Raw genomic sequence first — 20,166 nt, 5'->3', positions numbered from 1 at the left:
GGGTTACTATTTGACTGGATACTAGTGTGTGGAGGGGGGTTACTATTTGACTGGATACTAGTGTGTGGAGGGGGGGTTACTATTTGACTGGATACTAGTGTGTGGAGGGGGGTTACTATTTGACTGGATACTAGTGTGGAGGGGGGTTACTATTTGACTGGATACTAGTGTGTGGAGGGGGGTTACTATTTGACTGGATACTAGTGTGTGGAGGGGGGTACTATTTGACTGGATACTAGTGTGTGGAGGGGGGTTACTATTTGACTGGATACTAGTGTGTGGAGGGGGTTACTATTTGACTGGATACTAGTGTGTGGAGGGGGGGGTTACTATTTGACTGGATACTAGTGTGTGGAGGGGGGGGTTACTATTTGACTGGATACTAGTGTGTGGAGGGGGGGGGTTACTATTTGACTGGATACTAGTGTGTGGAGGGGAGGGGGTACTATTTGACTGGATACTAGTGTGTGGAGGGGAGGGGGGTTACTATTTGACTGGATACTAGTGTGTGGAGGGGGGTTACTATTTGACTGGATACTAGTGTGTGGAGGGGGGTTACTATTTGACTGGATACTAGTGTGTGTGGGGGGGTTACTATTTGACTGGATACTAGTGTGTGGAGGGGGAGGGGGGGTGGGGGTTACTATTTGACTGGATACTAGTGTGTGGAGGGGAGGGGGGTTACTATTTGACTGGATACTAGTGTGTGGAGGGGGGGGTTACTATTTGACTGGATACTAGTGTGTGGAGGGGGAGGGGGGGGTTACTATTTGACTGGATACTAGTGTGTGGAGGGGGGGGGGGTTACTATTTGACTGGATACTAGTGTGTGGAGGGGGTTACTATTTGACTGGATACTAGTGTGTGGAGGGGGGGGGGGGGTTACTATTTGACTGGATACTAGTGTGTGGAGGGGGGTTACTATTTGACTGGATACTAGTGTGTGGAGGGGGGTTACTATTTGACTGGATACTAGTGTGCGGAGGGGGGTTACTATTTGACTGGATACTAGTGTGCGGAGGGGGGTTACTATTTGACTGGATACTAGTGTGTGGAGGGGGGTTACTATTTGACTGGATATTAGTGTGTGGAGGGGGGTTACTATTTGACTGGATACTAGTGTGTGGAGGGGGTTACTATTTGACTGGATACTAGTGTGTGGAGGGGGGTACTATTTGACTGGATACTAGTGTGTGGAGGGGGGTTACTATTTGACTGGATACTAGTGTGTGGAGGGGGGTTACTATTTGACTGGATACTAGTGTGTGGAGGGGGGTACTATTTGACTGGATATTAGTGTGTGGAGGGGGGGTTACTATTTGACTGGATACTAGTGTGTGGAGGGGGGGGAGTTACTATTTGACTGGATACTAGTGTGTGGAGGGGGGTACTATTTGACTGGATACTAGTGTGTGGAGGGGGGGGTTACTATTTGACTGGATACTAGTGTGTGGAGGGGGGTACTATTTGACTGGATACTAGTGTGTGGAGGGGGGTTACTATTTGACTGGATACTAGTGTGTGGAGGGGGGGGTACTATTTGACTGGATACTAGTGTGTGTGGAGGGGGAGGGGTACTATTTGACTGGATACTAGTGTGTGGAGGGGGGGGGGTTACTATTTGACTGGATACTAGTGTGTGGAGGGGGGGGTTACTATTTGACTGGATACTAGTGTGTGGAGGGGGGTACTATTTGACTGGATACTAGTGTGTGGAGGGGGTTACTATTTGACTGGATACTAGTGTGTGGAGGGGGTTACTATTTGACTGGATACTAGTGTGTGGAGGGGGGTTACTATTTGACTGGATACTAGTGTGTGGAGGGGGTTACTATTTGACTGGATACTAGTGTGTGGAGGGGGGTTACTATTTGACTGGATACTAGTGTGTGGAGGGGGGTTACTATTTGACTGGATACTAGTGTGTGGAGGGGGGGGGGGTTACTATTTGACTGGATACTAGTGTGTGGAGGGGGGTTACTATTTGACTGGATACTAGTGTGTGGAGGGGGGTTACTATTTGACTGGATACTAGTGTGTGGAGGGGGGTTACTATTTGACTGGATACTAGTGTGTGGAGGGGGGTTACTATTTGACTGGATACTAGTGTGTGGAGGGGGTACTATTTGACTGGATACTAGTGTGTGGAGGGGGGGGTTACTATTTGACTGGATACTAGTGTGTGGAGGGGGGTACTATTTGACTGGATACTAGTGTGTGGAGGGGGGTACTATTTGACTGGATACTAGTGTGTGGAGGGGGGTTACTATTTGACTGGATACTAGTGTGTGGAGGGGGTTACTATTTGACTGGATACTAGTGTGTGGAGGGGGGGTTACTATTTGACTGGATACTAGTGTGTGGAGGGGGGTTACTATTTGACTGGATACTAGTGTGTGGAGGGGGGGGTTACTATTTGACTGGATACTAGTGTGTGGAGGGGGGTTACTATTTGACTGGATACTAGTGTGTGGAGGGGGTGGTTACTATTTGACTGGATACTAGTGTGTGGAGGGGGAGGGGTTACTATTTGACTGGATATTAGTGTGTGGAGGGGGGTTACTATTTGACTGGATACTAGTGTGTGGAGGGGGGGTTACTATTTGACTGGATACTAGTGTGTGGAGGGGGGTAACTATTTGACTGGATACTAGTGTGTGGAGGGGGGTTACTATTTGACTGGATACTAGTGTGGAGGGGGGGGGTTACTATTTGACTGGATACTAGTGTGTGGAGGGGGGGGGAGGGGGTATTTGACTGGATACTAGTGTGTGGAGGGGGGTTACTATTTGACTGGATATTAGTGTGTGGAGGGGAGGGGTTACTATTTGACTGGATATTAGTGTGTGGAGGGGGAGGGGTTACTATTTGACTGGATATTAGTGTGTGGAGGGGGAGGGGTTACTATTTGACTGGATATTAGTGTGTGGGGGGGGGTTACTATTTGACTGGATACTAGTGTGGAGGGGGGGGTTACTATTTGACTGGATACTAGTGTGGAGGGGGGGGTTACTATTTGACTGGATACTAGTGTGTGGAGGGGGTTACTATTTGACTGGATACTAGTGTGTGGAGGGGGAGGGGGTTACTATTTGACTGGATACTAGTGTGTGTGGGGGGTTACTATTTGACTGGATACTAGTGTGTGGAGGGGGGTTACTATTTGACTGGATACTAGTGTGTGGAGGGGGGGGTTACTATTTGACTGGATACTAGTGTGTGGAGGGGGTTACTATTTGACTGGATACTAGTGTGTGGAGGGGGGGGTTACTATTTGACTGGATACTAGTGTGTGGAGGGGGGTTACTATTTGACTGGATACTAGTGTGTGGAGGGGGGGTTACTATTTGACTGGATACTAGTGTGGGAGGGGGTTTACTATTTGACTGGATACTAGTGTGTGGGGGGGTTACTATTTGACTGGATACTAGTGTGTGGAGGGGGGGGTTACTATTTGACTGGATACTAGTGTGTGGAGGGGGGTTACTATTTGACTGGATACTAGTGTGTGGAGGGGGGGTTACTATTTGACTGGATACTAGTGTGTGGAGGGGGTTACTATTTGACTGGATACTAGTGTGTGGAGGGGGGTTACTATTTGACTGGATACTAGTGTGTGGAGGGGGGGGGGTTACTATTTGACTGGATACTAGTGTGTGGAGGGGGGTTACTATTTGACTGGATACTAGTGTGGAGGGGGGGTTACTATTTGACTGGATACTAGTGTGTGGAGGGGGGTTACTATTTGACTGGATACTAGTGTGTGGGAGGGGGGGTGGTTACTATTTGACTGGATACTAGTGTGTGGAGGGGGGGGTTACTATTTGACTGGATACTAGTGTGTGGAGGGGGGTTACTATTTGACTGGATACTAGTGTGTGGAGGGGGGTTACTATTTGACTGGATACTAGTGTGTGGAGGGGGGGGTTACTATTTGACTGGATACTAGTGTGTGGAGGGGGGTTACTATTTGACTGGATACTAGTGTGTGGAGGGGGGTTTACTATTTGACTGGATACTAGTGTGTGGGGGGGTTACTATTTGACTGGATACTAGTGTGTGGAGGGGGGGGTTACTATTTGACTGGATACTAGTGTGTGGAGGGGAGGGGTTACTATTTGACTGGATACTAGTGTGTGGAGGGGGGGGTTACTATTTGACTGGATACTAGTGTGTGGAGGGGGGTTACTATTTGACTGGATACTAGTGTGTGGAGGGGGGAGGGGGTTACTATTTGACTGGATACTAGTGTGTGGAGGGGGTTACTATTTGACTGGATACTAGTGTGGGAGGGGGGTTACTATTTGACTGGATACTAGTGTGTGGAGGGGGGGTTACTATTTGACTGGATACTAGTGTGTGGAGGGGGGTTACTATTTGACTGGATACTAGTGTGTGGAGGGGGTTACTATTTGACTGGATACTAGTGTGTGGAGGGGGGTTACTATTTGACTGGATACTAGTGTGTGGAGGGGGGTTACTATTTGACTGGATACTAGTGTGTGGAGGGGGGTTACTATTTGACTGGATACTAGTGTGTGGAGGGGGGTTACTATTTGACTGGATACTAGTGTGTGGAGGGGGGGGTTACTATTTGACTGGATACTAGTGTGTGGAGGGGGAGGGGGGGTTACTATTTGACTGGATACTAGTGTGTGGAGGGGGGTTACTATTTGACTGGATACTAGTGTGTGGAGGGGGGTTACTATTTGACTGGATACTAGTGTGTGGAGGGGGGGGTTACTATTTGACTGGATACTAGTGTGTGGAGGGGGGTTACTATTTGACTGGATACTAGTGTGTGGAGGGGGGTTACTATTTGACTGGATACTAGTGTGTGGAGGGGGGTTACTATTTGACTGGATACTATTGTGTGGAGGGGGGTTACTATTTGACTGGATACTAGTGTGTGGAGGGGGGTTACTATTTGACTGGATACTAGTGTGTGGAGGAGGGGTTACTATTTGACTGGATACTAGTGTGTGGAGGGGGAGGGGGTTACTATTTGACTGGATACTAGTGTGTGGAGGGGGAGGGGTTACTATTTGACTGGATACTAGTGTGTGGAGGGGGGTTACTATTTGACTGGATACTAGTGTGTGGAGGGGGGTTACTATTTGACTGGATACTAGTGTGTGGGAGGGGGGGTTACTATTTGACTGGATACTAGTGTGTGGGGGGGTTACTATTTGACTGGATACTAGTGTGTGGGGGGGGTTACTATTTGACTGGATACTAGTGTGTGGAGGGGAGGGGGGTTACTATTTGACTGGATACTAGTGTGTGGAGGGGGGGTTACTATTTGACTGGATACTAGTGTGTGGAGGGGGGGGTTACTATTTGACTGGATACTAGTGTGTGGAGGGGGGTTACTATTTGACTGGATACTAGTGTGTGGAGGGGGGGGGGGGGTTACTATTTGACTGGATACTAGTGTGTGGAGGGGAGGGGGGTTACTATTTGACTGGATACTAGTGTGTGGAGGGGGTTACTATTTGACTGGATACTAGTGTGTGGAGGGGGGATTACTATTTGACTGGATACTAGTGTGTGGAGGGGGTTACTATTTGACTGGATACTAGTGTGTGGAGGGGGGTTACTATTTGACTGGATACTAGTGTGTGGAGGGGGTTACTATTTGACTGGATACTAGTGTGTGGAGGGGGTTACTATTTGACTGGATACTAGTGTGCGGAGGGGGTTACTATTTGACTGGATACTAGTGTGTGGAGGGGGGGGTTACTATTTGACTGGATACTAGTGTGTGGAGGGGGGGTTACTATTTGACTGGATACTAGTGTGTGGAGGGGGGTTACTATTTGACTGGATACTAGTGTGTGGAGGGGGGTTACTATTTGACTGGATACTAGTGTGTGGAGGGGGGGGGGGTTACTATTTGACTGGATACTAGTGTGTGGAGGGGGGTTACTATTTGACTGGATACTAGTGTGTGGAGGGGGGTTACTATTTGACTGGATACTAGTGTGTGGAGGAGGGGTTTACTATTTGACTGGATACTAGTGTGTGGAGGGGGGGGTTACTATTTGACTGGATACTAGTGTGTGGAGGAGGGGGTTACTATTTGACTGGATACTAGTGTGTGGAGGGGGGGGGGGGTTACTATTTGACTGGATACTAGTGTGTGGAGGGGGAGGGGGTTACTATTTGACTGGATACTAGTGTGTGGAGGGGGGGGGGTTACTATTTGACTGGATACTAGTGTGGAGGGGGTTACTATTTGACTGGATACTAGTGTGTGGAGGGGGGTTACTATTTGACTGGATACTAGTGTGTGGAGGGGGGTTACTATTTGACTGGATACTAGTGTGTGGAGGGGGGTTACTATTTGACTGGATACTAGTGTGTGGAGGGGGGTTACTATTTGACTGGATACTAGTGTGTGGAGGGGGGTTACTATTTGACTGGATACTAGTGTGTGGAGGGGGGTTACTATTTGACTGGATACTAGTGTGTGGAGGGGGGGGGTTACTATTTGACTGGATACTAGTGTGTGGAGGGGGGGTTACTATTTGACTGGATACTAGTGTGTGTGGGGGGGTTACTATTTGACTGGATACTAGTGTGTGGGAGGGGGGGGTTACTATTTGACTGGATACTAGTGTGTGGAGGGGGGTTACTATTTGACTGGATACTAGTGTGTGGAGGGGGGGTTACTATTTGACTGGATACTAGTGTGTGGAGGGGGGTTACTATTTGACTGGATACTAGTGTGTGGAGGGGGGTTACTATTTGACTGGATACTAGTGTGTGGAGGGGGGTTACTATTTGACTGGATACTAGTGTGTGGAGGGGGTTACTATTTGACTGGATACTAGTGTGTGGAGGGGGGGGCTTACTATTTGACTGGATACTAGTGTGTGGAGGGGGGTTACTATTTGACTGGATACTAGTGTGTGGAGGGGGGTTACTATTTGACTGGATACTAGTGTGTGGAGGGGGGGGGGTTACTATTTGACTGGATACTAGTGTGTGGAGGGGGGGGGGAGGGGTTACTATTTGACTGGATACTAGTGTGTGGAGGGGGGTTACTATTTGACTGGATACTAGTGTGTGGAGGGGGGTTACTATTTGACTGGATACTAGTGTGTGGAGGGGGGGGTTACTATTTGACTGGATACTAGTGTGTGGAGGGGGAGGGGGGTTACTATTTGACTGGATACTAGTGTGTGGAGGGGGAGGTTACTATTTGACTGGATACTAGTGTGTGGAGGGGGGTTACTATTTGACTGGATACTAGTGTGTGGAGGGGGGTTACTATTTGACTGGATACTAGTGTGTGGAGGGGGGGTTACTATTTGACTGGATACTAGTGTGTGGAGGGGGTTACTATTTGACTGGATACTAGTGTGTGGAGGGGGGTTTACTATTTGACTGGATACTAGTGTGTGGAGGGGGGTTACTATTTGACTGGATACTAGTGTGTGGAGGGGGGTTACTATTTGACTGGATACTAGTGTGTGGAGGGGGGGGGGGGGTTACTATTTGACTGGATACTAGTGTGTGGAGGGGGAGGGGGGGTTACTATTTGACTGGATACTAGTGTGTGGAGGGGGGGGGGTTACTATTTGACTGGATACTAGTGTGTGGAGGGGGGTTACTATTTGACTGGATACTAGTGTGGAGAGGGGGTTACTATTTGACTGGATACTAGTGTGTGGAGGGGGGGGTTACTATTTGACTGGATACTAGTGTGTGGAGGGGGGTTACTATTTGACTGGATACTAGTGTGTGGAGGGGGGTTACTATTTGACTGGATACTAGTGTGTGGAGGGGGGGTTACTATTTGACTGGATACTAGTGTGTGGAGGGGGGGGTTACTATTTGACTGGATACTAGTGTGTGGAGGGGGGGGGGTTACTATTTGACTGGATACTAGTGTGTGGAGGGGGGTTACTATTTGACTGGATACTAGTGTGTGGAGGGGGGGTTACTATTTGACTGGATACTAGTGTGTGGAGGGGGGGGTTACTATTTGACTGGATACTAGTGTGTGGAGGGGGGTTACTATTTGACTGGATACTAGTGTGTGGAGGGGGGTTACTATTTGACTGGATACTAGTGTGGGAGGGGGGTTACTATTTGACTGGATACTAGTGTGTGGAGGGGGGGTTACTATTTGACTGGATACTAGTGTGTGGAGGGGGTTACTATTTGACTGGATACTAGTGTGTGGAGGGGGGTTACTATTTGACTGGATACTAGTGTGTGGAGGGGGGGGTACTATTTGACTGGATACTAGTGTGTGGAGGGGGGTTACTATTTGACTGGATACTAGTGTGTGGAGGGGGGGGTTACTATTTGACTGGATACTAGTGTGTGGAGGGGGGGTTACTATTTGACTGGATACTAGTGTGTGGAGGGGGATACTAGGTTACTATTTGACTGGATACTAGTGTGTGGAGGGGAGGGGGGGTTACTATTTGACTGGATACTAGTGTGTGGAGGGGGGGGGGTTACTATTTGACTGGATACTAGTGTGTGGAGGGGGGGTTACTATTTGACTGGATACTAGTGTGTGGAGGGGGGGTTACTATTTGACTGGATACTAGTGTGTGGAGGGGGGGGGTTACTATTTGACTGGATACTAGTGTGTGGAGGGGGAGGGGGGTTACTATTTGACTGGATACTAGTGTGTGGAGGGGGGGTTACTATTTGACTGGATACTAGTGTGTGGAGGGGAGGGGGGTTACTATTTGACTGGATACTAGTGTGTGGAGGGGGGGGGGTTACTATTTGACTGGATACTAGTGTGTGGAGGGGGGGTTACTATTTGACTGGATACTAGTGTGTGGAGGGGGGGGGGTTACTATTTGACTGGATACTAGTGTGTGGAGGGGGTTACTATTTGACTGGATACTAGTGTGTGGAGGGGGGGGTTACTATTTGACTGGATACTAGTGTGTGGAGGGGGGGTTACTATTTGACTGGATACTAGTGTGTGGAGGGGGTTACTATTTGACTGGATACTAGTGTGTGGAGGGGGTTACTATTTGACTGGATACTAGTGTGTGGAGGGGGGTTACTATTTGACTGGATACTAGTGTGTGGAGGGGGGTTACTATTTGACTGGATACTAGTGTGTGGAGGGGGGGGTACTATTTGACTGGATACTAGTGTGTGGAGGGGGGTTACTATTTGACTGGATACTAGTGTGTGGAGGGGGGGGGGTTACTATTTGACTGGATACTAGTGTGTGGAGGGGGTTACTATTTGACTGGATACTAGTGTGTGGAGGGGGTTACTATTTGACTGGATACTAGTGTGTGGAGGGGGGGGAGTTACTATTTGACTGGATACTAGTGTGTGGAGGGGGGTTACTATTTGACTGGATACTAGTGTGTGGAGGGGGGGGAGTTACTATTTGACTGGATACTAGTGTGTGGAGGGGGGGGGGGGTTACTATTTGACTGGATACTAGTGTGTGAGGGGGGGTTACTATTTGACTGGATACTAGTGTGTGGAGGGGGGGGGTACTATTTGACTGGATACTAGTGTGTGGAGGGGGGTTACTATTTGACTGGATACTAGTGTGTGGAGGGGGGTTACTATTTGACTGGATACTAGTGTGTGGAGGGGGGTTACTATTTGACTGGATACTAGTGTGTGGAGGGGGGGGGGTTACTATTTGACTGGATACTAGTGTGTGGAGGGGGGGGTTACTATTTGACTGGATACTAGTGTGTGGAGGGGGGGGGGTTACTATTTGACTGGATACTAGTGTGTGGAGGGGGGTTACTATTTGACTGGATACTAGTGTGTGGAGGGGGTTACTATTTGACTGGATACTAGTGTGTGGAGGGGGGTTACTATTTGACTGGATACTAGTGTGTGGAGGGGGGTTACTATTTGACTGGATACTAGTGTGTGGAGGGGGGTTACTATTTGACTGGATACTAGTGTGTGGAGGGGGGTTACTATTTGACTGGATACTAGTGTGTGGAGGGGGTTACTATTTGACTGGATACTAGTGTGTGGAGGGGGATACTAGGGGGGGTTACTATTTGACTGGATACTAGTGTGTGGAGGGGGGTTACTATTTGACTGGATACTAGTGTGTGGAGGGGGGGGTACTATTTGACTGGATACTAGTGTGTGGAGGGGGGGTTACTATTTGACTGGATACTAGTGTGTGGAGGGGGTTACTATTTGACTGGATACTAGTGTGTGGAGGGGGGGGTTACTATTTGACTGGATACTAGTGTGTGGAGGGGGGTTACTATTTGACTGGATACTAGTGTGTGGAGGGGGGGTTACTATTTGACTGGATACTAGTGTGTGGAGGGGGGGGTTACTATTTGACTGGATACTAGTGTGTGGAGGGGGGTTACTATTTGACTGGATACTAGTGTGTGGAGGGGGGTTACTATTTGACTGGATACTAGTGTGTGGAGGGGGTGGTTACTATTTGACTGGATACTAGTGTGTGGAGGGGGGGTTACTATTTGACTGGATATTAGTGTGTGGAGGGGGTTACTATTTGACTGGATACTAGTGTGTGGAGGGGGGTTACTATTTGACTGGATACTAGTGTGTGGAGGGGGGGTTACTATTTGACTGGATACTAGTGTGTGGAGGGGGGGTTACTATTTGACTGGATACTAGTGTGGAGGGGGGTTACTATTTGACTGGATACTAGTGTGTGGAGGGGGGGTTACTATTTGACTGGATACTAGTGTGTGGAGGGGGGGGGTTACTATTTGACTGGATACTAGTGTGTGGAGGGGGAGGGGTTACTATTTGACTGGATATTAGTGTGTGGAGGGGAGGGGTTACTATTTGACTGGATATTAGTGTGTGGAGGGGGGGGTTACTATTTGACTGGATATTAGTGTGTGGAGGGGGAGGATACTAGGGGGGGGTTACTATTTGACTGGATACTAGTGTGTGGAGGGGGGGGTTACTATTTGACTGGATACTAGTGTGGGAGGGGGGTTACTATTTGACTGGATACTAGTGTGTGGAGGAGGGGTTACTATTTGACTGGATACTAGTGTGTGGAGGGGAGGGGGGTTACTATTTGACTGGATACTAGTGTGTGTGGGGGGGGTTACTATTTGACTGGATACTAGTGTGTGGAGGGGGGGGTTACTATTTGACTGGATACTAGTGTGTGGAGGGGGGTTACTATTTGACTGGATACTAGTGTGTGGAGGGGGGGGGGTTACTATTTGACTGGATACTAGTGTGTGGAGGGGGGGGGGTTACTATTTGACTGGATACTAGTGTGTGGAGGGGGGTTACTATTTGACTGGATACTAGTGTGTGGAGGGGGTTACTATTTGACTGGATACTAGTGTGTGGAGGGGGGGGTTTACTATTTGACTGGATACTAGTGTGTGGAGGGGGGGGTTACTATTTGACTGGATACTAGTGTGTGGAGGGGGGGGTTACTATTTGACTGGATACTAGTGTGTGGAGGAGGGTTACTATTTGACTGGATACTAGTGTGTGGAGGGGGGGGGTTACTATTTGACTGGATACTAGTGTGTGGAGGGGGGTTACTATTTGACTGGATACTAGTGTGTGGAGGGGGGGTTACTATTTGACTGGATACTAGTGTGTGGAGGGGGAGGGGGGTTACTATTTGACTGGATACTAGTGTGTGGAGGGGGGTTACTATTTGACTGGATACTAGTGTGGGAGGGGGGTTACTATTTGACTGGATACTAGTGTGTGGAGGGGGTTACTATTTGACTGGATACTAGTGTGTGGAGGGGGGGTTACTATTTGACTGGATACTAGTGTGTGGAGGGGGGGGTTACTATTTGACTGGATACTAGTGTGTGGAGGGGGGGGGGTTACTATTTGACTGGATACTAGTGTGTGGAGGGGGGGTTACTATTTGACTGGATACTAGTGTGTGGAGGGGGGTACTATTTGACTGGATACTAGTGTGTGGAGGGGGTTACTATTTGACTGGATACTAGTGTGTGGAGGGGGGGGTTACTATTTGACTGGATACTAGTGTGTGTGGGGGGGGTTACTATTTGACTGGATACTAGTGTGTGGAGGGGGGGGTTACTATTTGACTGGATACTAGTGTGTGGAGGGGGGGGGTTACTATTTGACTGGATACTAGTGTGTGGAGGGGGTTACTATTTGACTGGATACTAGTGTGTGGAGGGGGGGGTTACTATTTGACTGGATACTAGTGTGTGGAGGAGGGGGGTTACTATTTGACTGGATACTAGTGTGTGGAGGGGGGTTACTATTTGACTGGATACTAGTGTGGGAGGGGGGGGGGTTACTATTTGACTGGATACTAGTGTGTGGAGGGGGGTGGTTACTATTTGACTGGATACTAGTGTGTGGAGGGGGGTTACTATTTGACTGGATACTAGTGTGTGGAGGGGGGTTACTATTTGACTGGATACTAGTGTGTGGAGGGGGGTTACTATTTGACTGGATACTAGTGTGTGGAGGGGGTTACTATTTGACTGGATACTAGTGTGTGGAGGGGGGTTACTATTTGACTGGATACTAGTGTGTGGAGGGGGGTTACTATTTGACTGGATACTAGTGTGTGGAGGGGGGTTACTATTTGACTGGATACTAGTGTGTGGAGGGGAGGGGGGGTTACTATTTGACTGGATACTAGTGTGTGGAGGGGGGTTACTATTTGACTGGATACTAGTGTGTGGAGGGGGGTTACTATTTGACTGGATACTAGTGTGTGGAGGGGGGGGGGTACTATTTGACTGGATACTAGTGTGTGGAGGGGGGTTACTATTTGACTGGATACTAGTGTGTGGAGGGGGGGGTTACTATTTGACTGGATACTAGTGTGTGGAGGGGGGGGGGTTACTATTTGACTGGATACTATTGTGTGGAGGGGGTTACTATTTGACTGGATACTAGTGTGTGGAGGGGGGGGGGTTACTATTTGACTGGATACTAGTGTGTGGAGGGGGAGGGGGTTACTATTTGACTGGATACTAGTGTGTGGAGGGGGGGGGGTTACTATTTGACTGGATACTAGTGTGTGGAGGGGGGGGTTACTATTTGACTGGATACTAGTGTGTGGAGGGGGGGTTACTATTTGACTGGATACTAGTGTGTGGAGGGGGGTTACTATTTGACTGGATACTAGTGTGTGGAGGGGGGGGTTACTATTTGACTGGATACTAGTGTGTGGAGGGGGGTTACTATTTGACTGGATACTAGTGTGTGGAGGGGGGTTACTATTTGACTGGATACTAGTGTGTGGGGGGAGGGGGTTACTATTTGACTGGATACTAGTGTGTGGAGGGGGAGGGGGGGGTTACTATTTGACTGGATACTAGTGTGTGGAGGGAGGGGGTTACTATTTGACTGGATACTAGTGTGTGGAGGGGGGTTACTATTTGACTGGATACTAGTGTGTGGAGGAGGGTTACTATTTGACTGGATACTAGTGTGTGGAGGGGGGGGGTTACTATTTGACTGGATACTAGTGTGTGGAGGGGGGTTACTATTTGACTGGATACTAGTGTGTGGAGGGGGGTTACTATTTGACTGGATACTAGTGTGTGGAGGGGGGGGTTACTATTTGACTGGATACTAGTGTGTGGAGGGGGGTTACTATTTGACTGGATACTAGTGTGTGGAGGGGGGTTACTATTTGACTGGATACTAGTGTGTGGAGGGGGGGGGGGTTACTATTTGACTGGATACTAGTGTGCGGAGGGGGTTACTATTTGACTGGATACTAGTGTGGGAGGGGGGTTACTATTTGACTGGATACTAGTGTGTGGAGGGGGGGGTTACTATTTGACTGGATACTAGTGTGTGGAGGGGGGGGTTACTATTTGACTGGATACTAGTGTGTGTGGAGGGGGGTTACTATTTGACTGGATACTAGTGTGTGGAGGGGGGGGTTACTATTTGACTGGATACTAGTGTGTGGAGGGGGGGGGTTACTATTTGACTGGATACTAGTGTGTGGAGGGGGGTTACTATTTGACTGGATACTAGTGTGTGGAGGGGGGGGGGGGTTACTATTTGACTGGATACTAGTGTGTGGAGGGGGGGGGGTTACTATTTGACTGGATACTAGTGTGTGGAGGGGGGGGGGTTACTATTTGACTGGATACTAGTGTGTGGAGGGGGGGGGGGGTTACTATTTGACTGGATACTAGTGTGTGGAGGGGGAGGGGGTTACTATTTGACTGGATACTAGTGTGTGGAGGGGGGGGGTTACTATTTGACTGGATACTAGTGTGGGAGGGGGGGTTACTATTTGACTGGATACTAGTGTGTGGAGGGGGGGGGTTACTATTTGACTGGATACTAGTGTGTGGAGGGGGGGGTTACTATTTGACTGGATACTAGTGTGTGGAGGGGGGTTACTATTTGACTGGATACTAGTGTGTGGAGGGGGAGGGGGGGTTACTATTTGACTGGATACTAGTGTGTGGAGGGGGGGTTACTATTTGACTGGATACTAGTGTGTGGAGGGGGTTACTATTTGACTGGATACTAGTGTGTGGAGGGGGGGGTTACTATTTGACTGGATACTAGTGTGTGGAGGGGGGGGGGTTACTATTTGACTGGATACTAGTGTGTGGAGGGGGGGTTACTATTTGACTGGATACTAGTGTGTGGAGGGGGAGGGGGGGGTTACTATTTGACTGGATACTAGTGTGTGGAGGGGGTTACTATTTGACTGGATACTAGTGTGTGGAGGAGGGGGGTTACTATTTGACTGGATACTAGTGTGTGGAGGGGGTTACTATTTGACTGGATACTAGTGTGTGGAGGGGGGTTACTATTTGACTGGATACTAGTGTGTGGAGGGGGGGGTTACTATTTGACTGGATACTAGTGTGTGGAGGGGGGTTACTATTTGACTGGATACTAGTGTGTGGAGGGGGGTTACTATTTGACTGGATACTAGTGTGTGGAGGGGGTTACTATTTGACTGGATACTAGTGTGTGGAGGGGGGTTACTATTTGACTGGATACTAGTGTGTGGAGGGGGGGTTACTATTTGACTGGATACTAGTGTGTGGAGGGGGGGGGGTTACTATTTGACTGGATACTAGTGTGTGGAGGGGGGTTACTATTTGACTGGATACTAGTGTGTGGAGGGGGTTACTATTTGACTGGATACTAGTGTGTGGAGGGGGGGGGGTTACTATTTGACTGGATACTAGTGTGTGGAGGGGGGGTTACTATTTGACTGGATACTAGTGTGTGGAGGGGGGGTTACTATTTGACTGGATACTAGTGTGTGGAGGGGGTTACTATTTGACTGGATACTAGTGTGTGGAGGGGGGTTACTATTTGACTGGATACTAGTGTGTGGAGGGGGGTTACTATTTGACTGGATACTAGTGTGTGGAGGGGGGTTACTATTTGACTGGATACTAGTGTGTGGAGGAGGGGGGTTAGGGGGGTTACTATTTGACTGGATACTAGTGTGTGGAGGGGGGTTACTATTTGACTGGATACTAGTGTGTGGAGGGGGGGTTACTATTTGACTGGATACTAGTGTGTGGAGGGGGGGGGGTTACTATTTGACTGGATACTAGTGTGTGGAGGGGGGGGGGTTACTATTTGACTGGATACTAGTGTGTGGAGGGGGGGGTTACTATTTGACTGGATACTAGTGTGGGAGGGGGGGGGGTTACTATTTGACTGGATACTAGTGTGGAGGGGGGTTACTATTTGACTGGATACTAGTGTGTGGAGGGGGGGGTTACTATTTGACTGGATACTAGTGTGTGGAGGGGGGGGGTTACTATTTGACTGGATACTAGTGTGTGGAGGGGGTTTACTATTTGACTGGATACTAGTGTGTGGAGGGGGAGGGGGGTTACTATTTGACTGGATACTAGTGTGTGGAGGGGGGGGGTTACTATTTGACTGGATACTAGTGTGTGGAGGGGGGTTACTATTTGACTGGATACTAGTGTGTGGAGGGGGGTTACTATTTGACTGGATACTAGTGTGTGGAGGGGGGGTTACTATTTGACTGGATACTAGTGTGTGGAGGGGGGGGGGTTACTATTTGACTGGATACTAGTGTGTGGAGGGGGTTACTATTTGACTGGATACTAGTGTGTGGAGGGGAGGGGGTTACTATTTGACTGGATACTAGTGTGTGGAGGGTGTGGAGGGGGGGGTTACTATTTGACTGGATACTAGTGTGTGGAGGGGGGTTACTATTTGACTGGATACTAGTGTGTGGAGGGGGGTTACTATTTGACTGGATACTAGTGTGGGAGGGGGGGGGTTACTATTTGACTGGATACTAGTGTGTGGAGGGGGGGGGTACTATTTGACTGGATACTAGTGTGTGGAGGGGGGTTACTATTTGACTGGATACTAGTGTGTGGAGGGGGGTTACTATTTGACTGGATACTAGTGTGTGGAGGGGGGTTACTATTTGACTGGATACTAGTGTGTGGAGGGGGGGGTTACTATTTGACTGGATACTAGTGTGTGGAGGGGGGTTACTATTTGACTGGATACTAGTGTGTGGAGGGGGGTTACTATTTGACTGGATACTAGTGTGTGGAGGGGGGTTACTATTTGACTGGATACTAGTGTGTGGAGGGGGTGGTTAGGGGGGTGGGAGGGTACTATTTGACTGGATACTAGTGTGTGTGGGGGTTACTATTTGACTGGATACTAGTGTGTGGAGGGGAGGGGGTTACTATTTGACTGGATACTAGTGTGTGTGGGGGGTTACTATTTGACTGGATACTAGTGTGTGGAGGGGGGTTACTATTTGACTGGATACTAGTGTGTGGAGGGGGGTTACTATTTGACTGGATATTAGTGTGTGGAGGGGGGTTACTATTTGACTGGATACTAGTGTGTGGAGGGGGGGGTTACTATTTGACTGGATATTAGTGTGTGGAGGGGGGTTACTATTTGACTGGATACTAGTGTGTGGAGGAGGGGGGGTTACTATTTGACTGGATACTAGTGTGTGGAGGGGGGGGGGTACTATTTGACTGGATATTAGTGTGTGGGGGTTATTAGTATCAACAGGCGAGGGGGGGGGGGGGTTACTACTCATATCATGCAGATAGATACAGGGTCATGATGTCATAGCTACGTACACAATGAACGTTCTGCCCGCTGGTTTGACCCCTCCGATGGGGGTGCGTCTGACGATCACTGATGAGTGTTTGGGGATGTGAACCTCTTCATCAGTGTACTCTGTGGAAACACATGGTACCCAGTATATATCATCAGTACTGTACTCTGTAGAAACACATGGTACACAGCATATATCATCAGTGTACTCTGTAGAAACACATGGTACCCAGTATATATCATCTGTACTGTACTCTGTAGAAACACATGGTACACAGTATATATCATCAGTGTACTCTGTAGAAACACATGGTACACAGTATATATCATCAGTGTACTCTGTAGAAACACATGGTACCCAGTATATATCATCAGTACTGTACTCTGTAGAAACACATGGTACCCAGTATATATCATCAGTACTGTACTCTGTAGAAACACATGGTACCCAGTATATATCATCAGTACTGTACTCTGTAGAAACACATGGTACCCAGCATATATCATCAGTACTGTACTCTGTAGAAACACATGGTACACAGCATATATCATCAGTACTGTACTCTGTAGAAGGTACACAGTATATATCATCAGTACTGTACTCTGTAGAAACACACGATAACCAGTATATATCATCAGTACTGTACTCTGTAGAAACACATGGTACACAGTATATATCATCAGTACTGTACTCTGTAGAAACACATGGTACACAGTATATATCATCAGTACTGTACTCTGTAGAAACACACGATAACCAGTATATATCATCAGTACTGTACTCTATAGAAGGTACACGGTATATATCATCAGTACTGTACTCTGTAGAAACACACGGTAACCAGTATATATCATCAGTACTGTACTCTATAGAAGGTACACAGTATATATCATCAGTACTGTACTCTGTAGAAACACATGGTACACAGTATATATCATCAGTACTGTACTCTGTAGAAACACATGGTACCCAGTATATAGCATCAGTACTGTACTCTGTAGAAACACATGGTACACAGCATCTATCATCAGTACTGTACTCTGTAGAAACACAGGGTACACAGTATATATCATTACCCAGTATATATCATTAGTACTGTAGTCTATAGAACAGGGAATATATGATATCATCAGTACTGTAGTCTATAGAACAGGGAATATATTATATCATCATGCTAATCGCCCGTTAGCCGCTAATGCTAATCGCCCGTTAGCCGCTAATGCTAATCGCCCGTTAGCCGCTAATGCTAATCGCCCGTTAGCCGCTAATGCTAATCGCCCGTTAGCCGCTAATGCTAATCGCCCGTTAGCCGCTAATGCTAATCGCCCGTTAGCCGCTAATGCTAATCGCCCGTTAGCCGCTAATGCTAATCGCCCGTTAGCCGCTAATGCTAATCGCCCGTTAGCCGCTAATGCTAATCGCCCGTTAGCCGCTAATGCTAATCGCCTGTTAGCCGGTGATTTAATATATGTACTGAGTTATAGCCAAACGTACTTATACAACCTCATAATACCTATAAAAAAACATCAGCAGTATCTTCTAAAAAAATCAAAGAGGAAAACACAAAGCAAGAATATGTTAGCTACATGAAGTTGCTAAGAGAAAACATTCAATGTAGCAAAAAGATGGCCGCTATTAACTATAGAATAATCATTATAATTACATTTCCAACAGTTGATAGGTGTTTTGACTTTAAATCGCAAGTTCAATTGCAACATTTGGTTCAAAATAAGGCCCATATCGTGCAGCCCTGTGGGAATGATCAAATGAGTGCAGGAAAATAGTTTTATAATATTAAATTAAAGGGGGAAAAATCAATCAGAATGGAGAAAGACCACCCCAAGGGTCAGTGCACTATTCATAAAGCAAATGTAGAATTTAAATAATTACAAATATTTTTTTTTTTTTTTTTTTTGGGGGGTCAAATACATTAATACAATCCAACTTTTGTAATACCGTGAGATAGATGTGTGTGTAATAAATATATAATATATATATACCTACATATACAGGGAAAGATATATACACACACACATATACATCTATATCCATATATAGAGAGATATAGATTATTATTATCTATATAGATTATGTTTTGGGCCCATATCCCCGATCCCTACCAGGAAGTACACACCACAAAACTGCATAAAATTATAATCTTGGCATCACTGATTAACCTCAGCTCAACCTGAACAATTTAACTAACTGGTTTGTAGCTCAGTTGGTAGAGCATTTGTAACGCCAGGGTAGTGGGTCATCCCCGGGACCACCCATACGTAGAATGTATGCACACATGACTGTAAGTCGCTTTGATAAAAGCGTCTGCTAAATGGCATATATTATTATTATATATTTAGTTAGTTACCTTCACGGGTCTGTGCGTTGGTGATCTGCAGGTCGCAGTCGGTGGCTTTGAGGCGCTCTCTGCCCATAATCTGCCGTTTCAGCTCGGCCAGGGTGATGTGCAGCCCGTCAAAGGTCACGGTGTTGTAGTCCAGTTTGGACGAGAATTTATAATGAACACACGACATTCTCACAACTAAATCACTTTTTAAAAAACTCAAAAGACAAAGGAAGGGGGGGAAAACAACACGTTAGTTAAGAAATAACAAATAACCATTAGATATGATCTGAGACTGAAGGTGGAGGAGGGAAGCTACCAGATTATTATTATAATAAAGATAATATCGAAGGGAAAAACAGGCAATGAACTAAGAGGAAGTATTCACAGATAGTCCTTGTAGTTATTTGGGTCAAAGACACCAAACTACTAGTTAGTGACAGACCGGGACTTTAATAACCCGTTAATTTAAGTGTCCGGTAAAACAACAAGAAAAAAGTACAGTTCCACAAGTGTCCATTACGGGGGTGTTGTTTTTTTTGTTTGTTTTTTTCCACGGTTATGAATACAGTCAGTAAGAGTCTCTCTCTTCTCTCGCGGAAACAACGGGCCTTGTAGCTGCGGAAAGCAGCGCGGCACCGGGGTCGCGGTTAGGAGTCCATAACGAGGCCCGTAAAACGGCGCAAAGTCCTAAAAAATAACCAAAATATTCTTCAATCCGTCTAGAGAGAAGGGGAGGGTGGGGGGGGAAATCAAACGTCCAAATAAAATAAAA

At 47.4% G+C, this 20,166-nt stretch overlaps 1 protein-coding gene across 1 annotated transcript in view; it reads right to left on the bottom strand.

The window, feature by feature from the left end:
• Window positions 1–20,123, bottom strand: part of LOC124025857 (E3 ubiquitin-protein ligase RBBP6-like) — a 60,649-nt gene extending 40,526 nt beyond the window's left edge. The window contains exons 1-2 of the mRNA XM_046339175.1: window positions 19,416–20,123; window positions 17,073–17,172 (exon numbers count right to left, since the gene is read on the bottom strand). Of these exons, the coding sequence (XP_046195131.1) occupies window positions 17,073–17,172; window positions 19,416–19,581 (266 nt within the window). The 5' untranslated portion in view covers window positions 19,582–20,123. The remainder of the gene's footprint in view (window positions 1–17,072; window positions 17,173–19,415) is intronic.
• Window positions 20,124–20,166: the final 43 nt, after the last annotated feature.

The sequence above is a fragment of the Oncorhynchus gorbuscha genome, unplaced genomic scaffold (genome assembly GCF_021184085.1).
Source record: "Oncorhynchus gorbuscha isolate QuinsamMale2020 ecotype Even-year unplaced genomic scaffold, OgorEven_v1.0 Un_scaffold_2489, whole genome shotgun sequence".
Classification (NCBI taxonomy): domain Eukaryota; kingdom Metazoa; phylum Chordata; class Actinopteri; order Salmoniformes; family Salmonidae; genus Oncorhynchus; species Oncorhynchus gorbuscha.
This window is presented reverse-complemented; position numbering and strand designations above follow the sequence as displayed.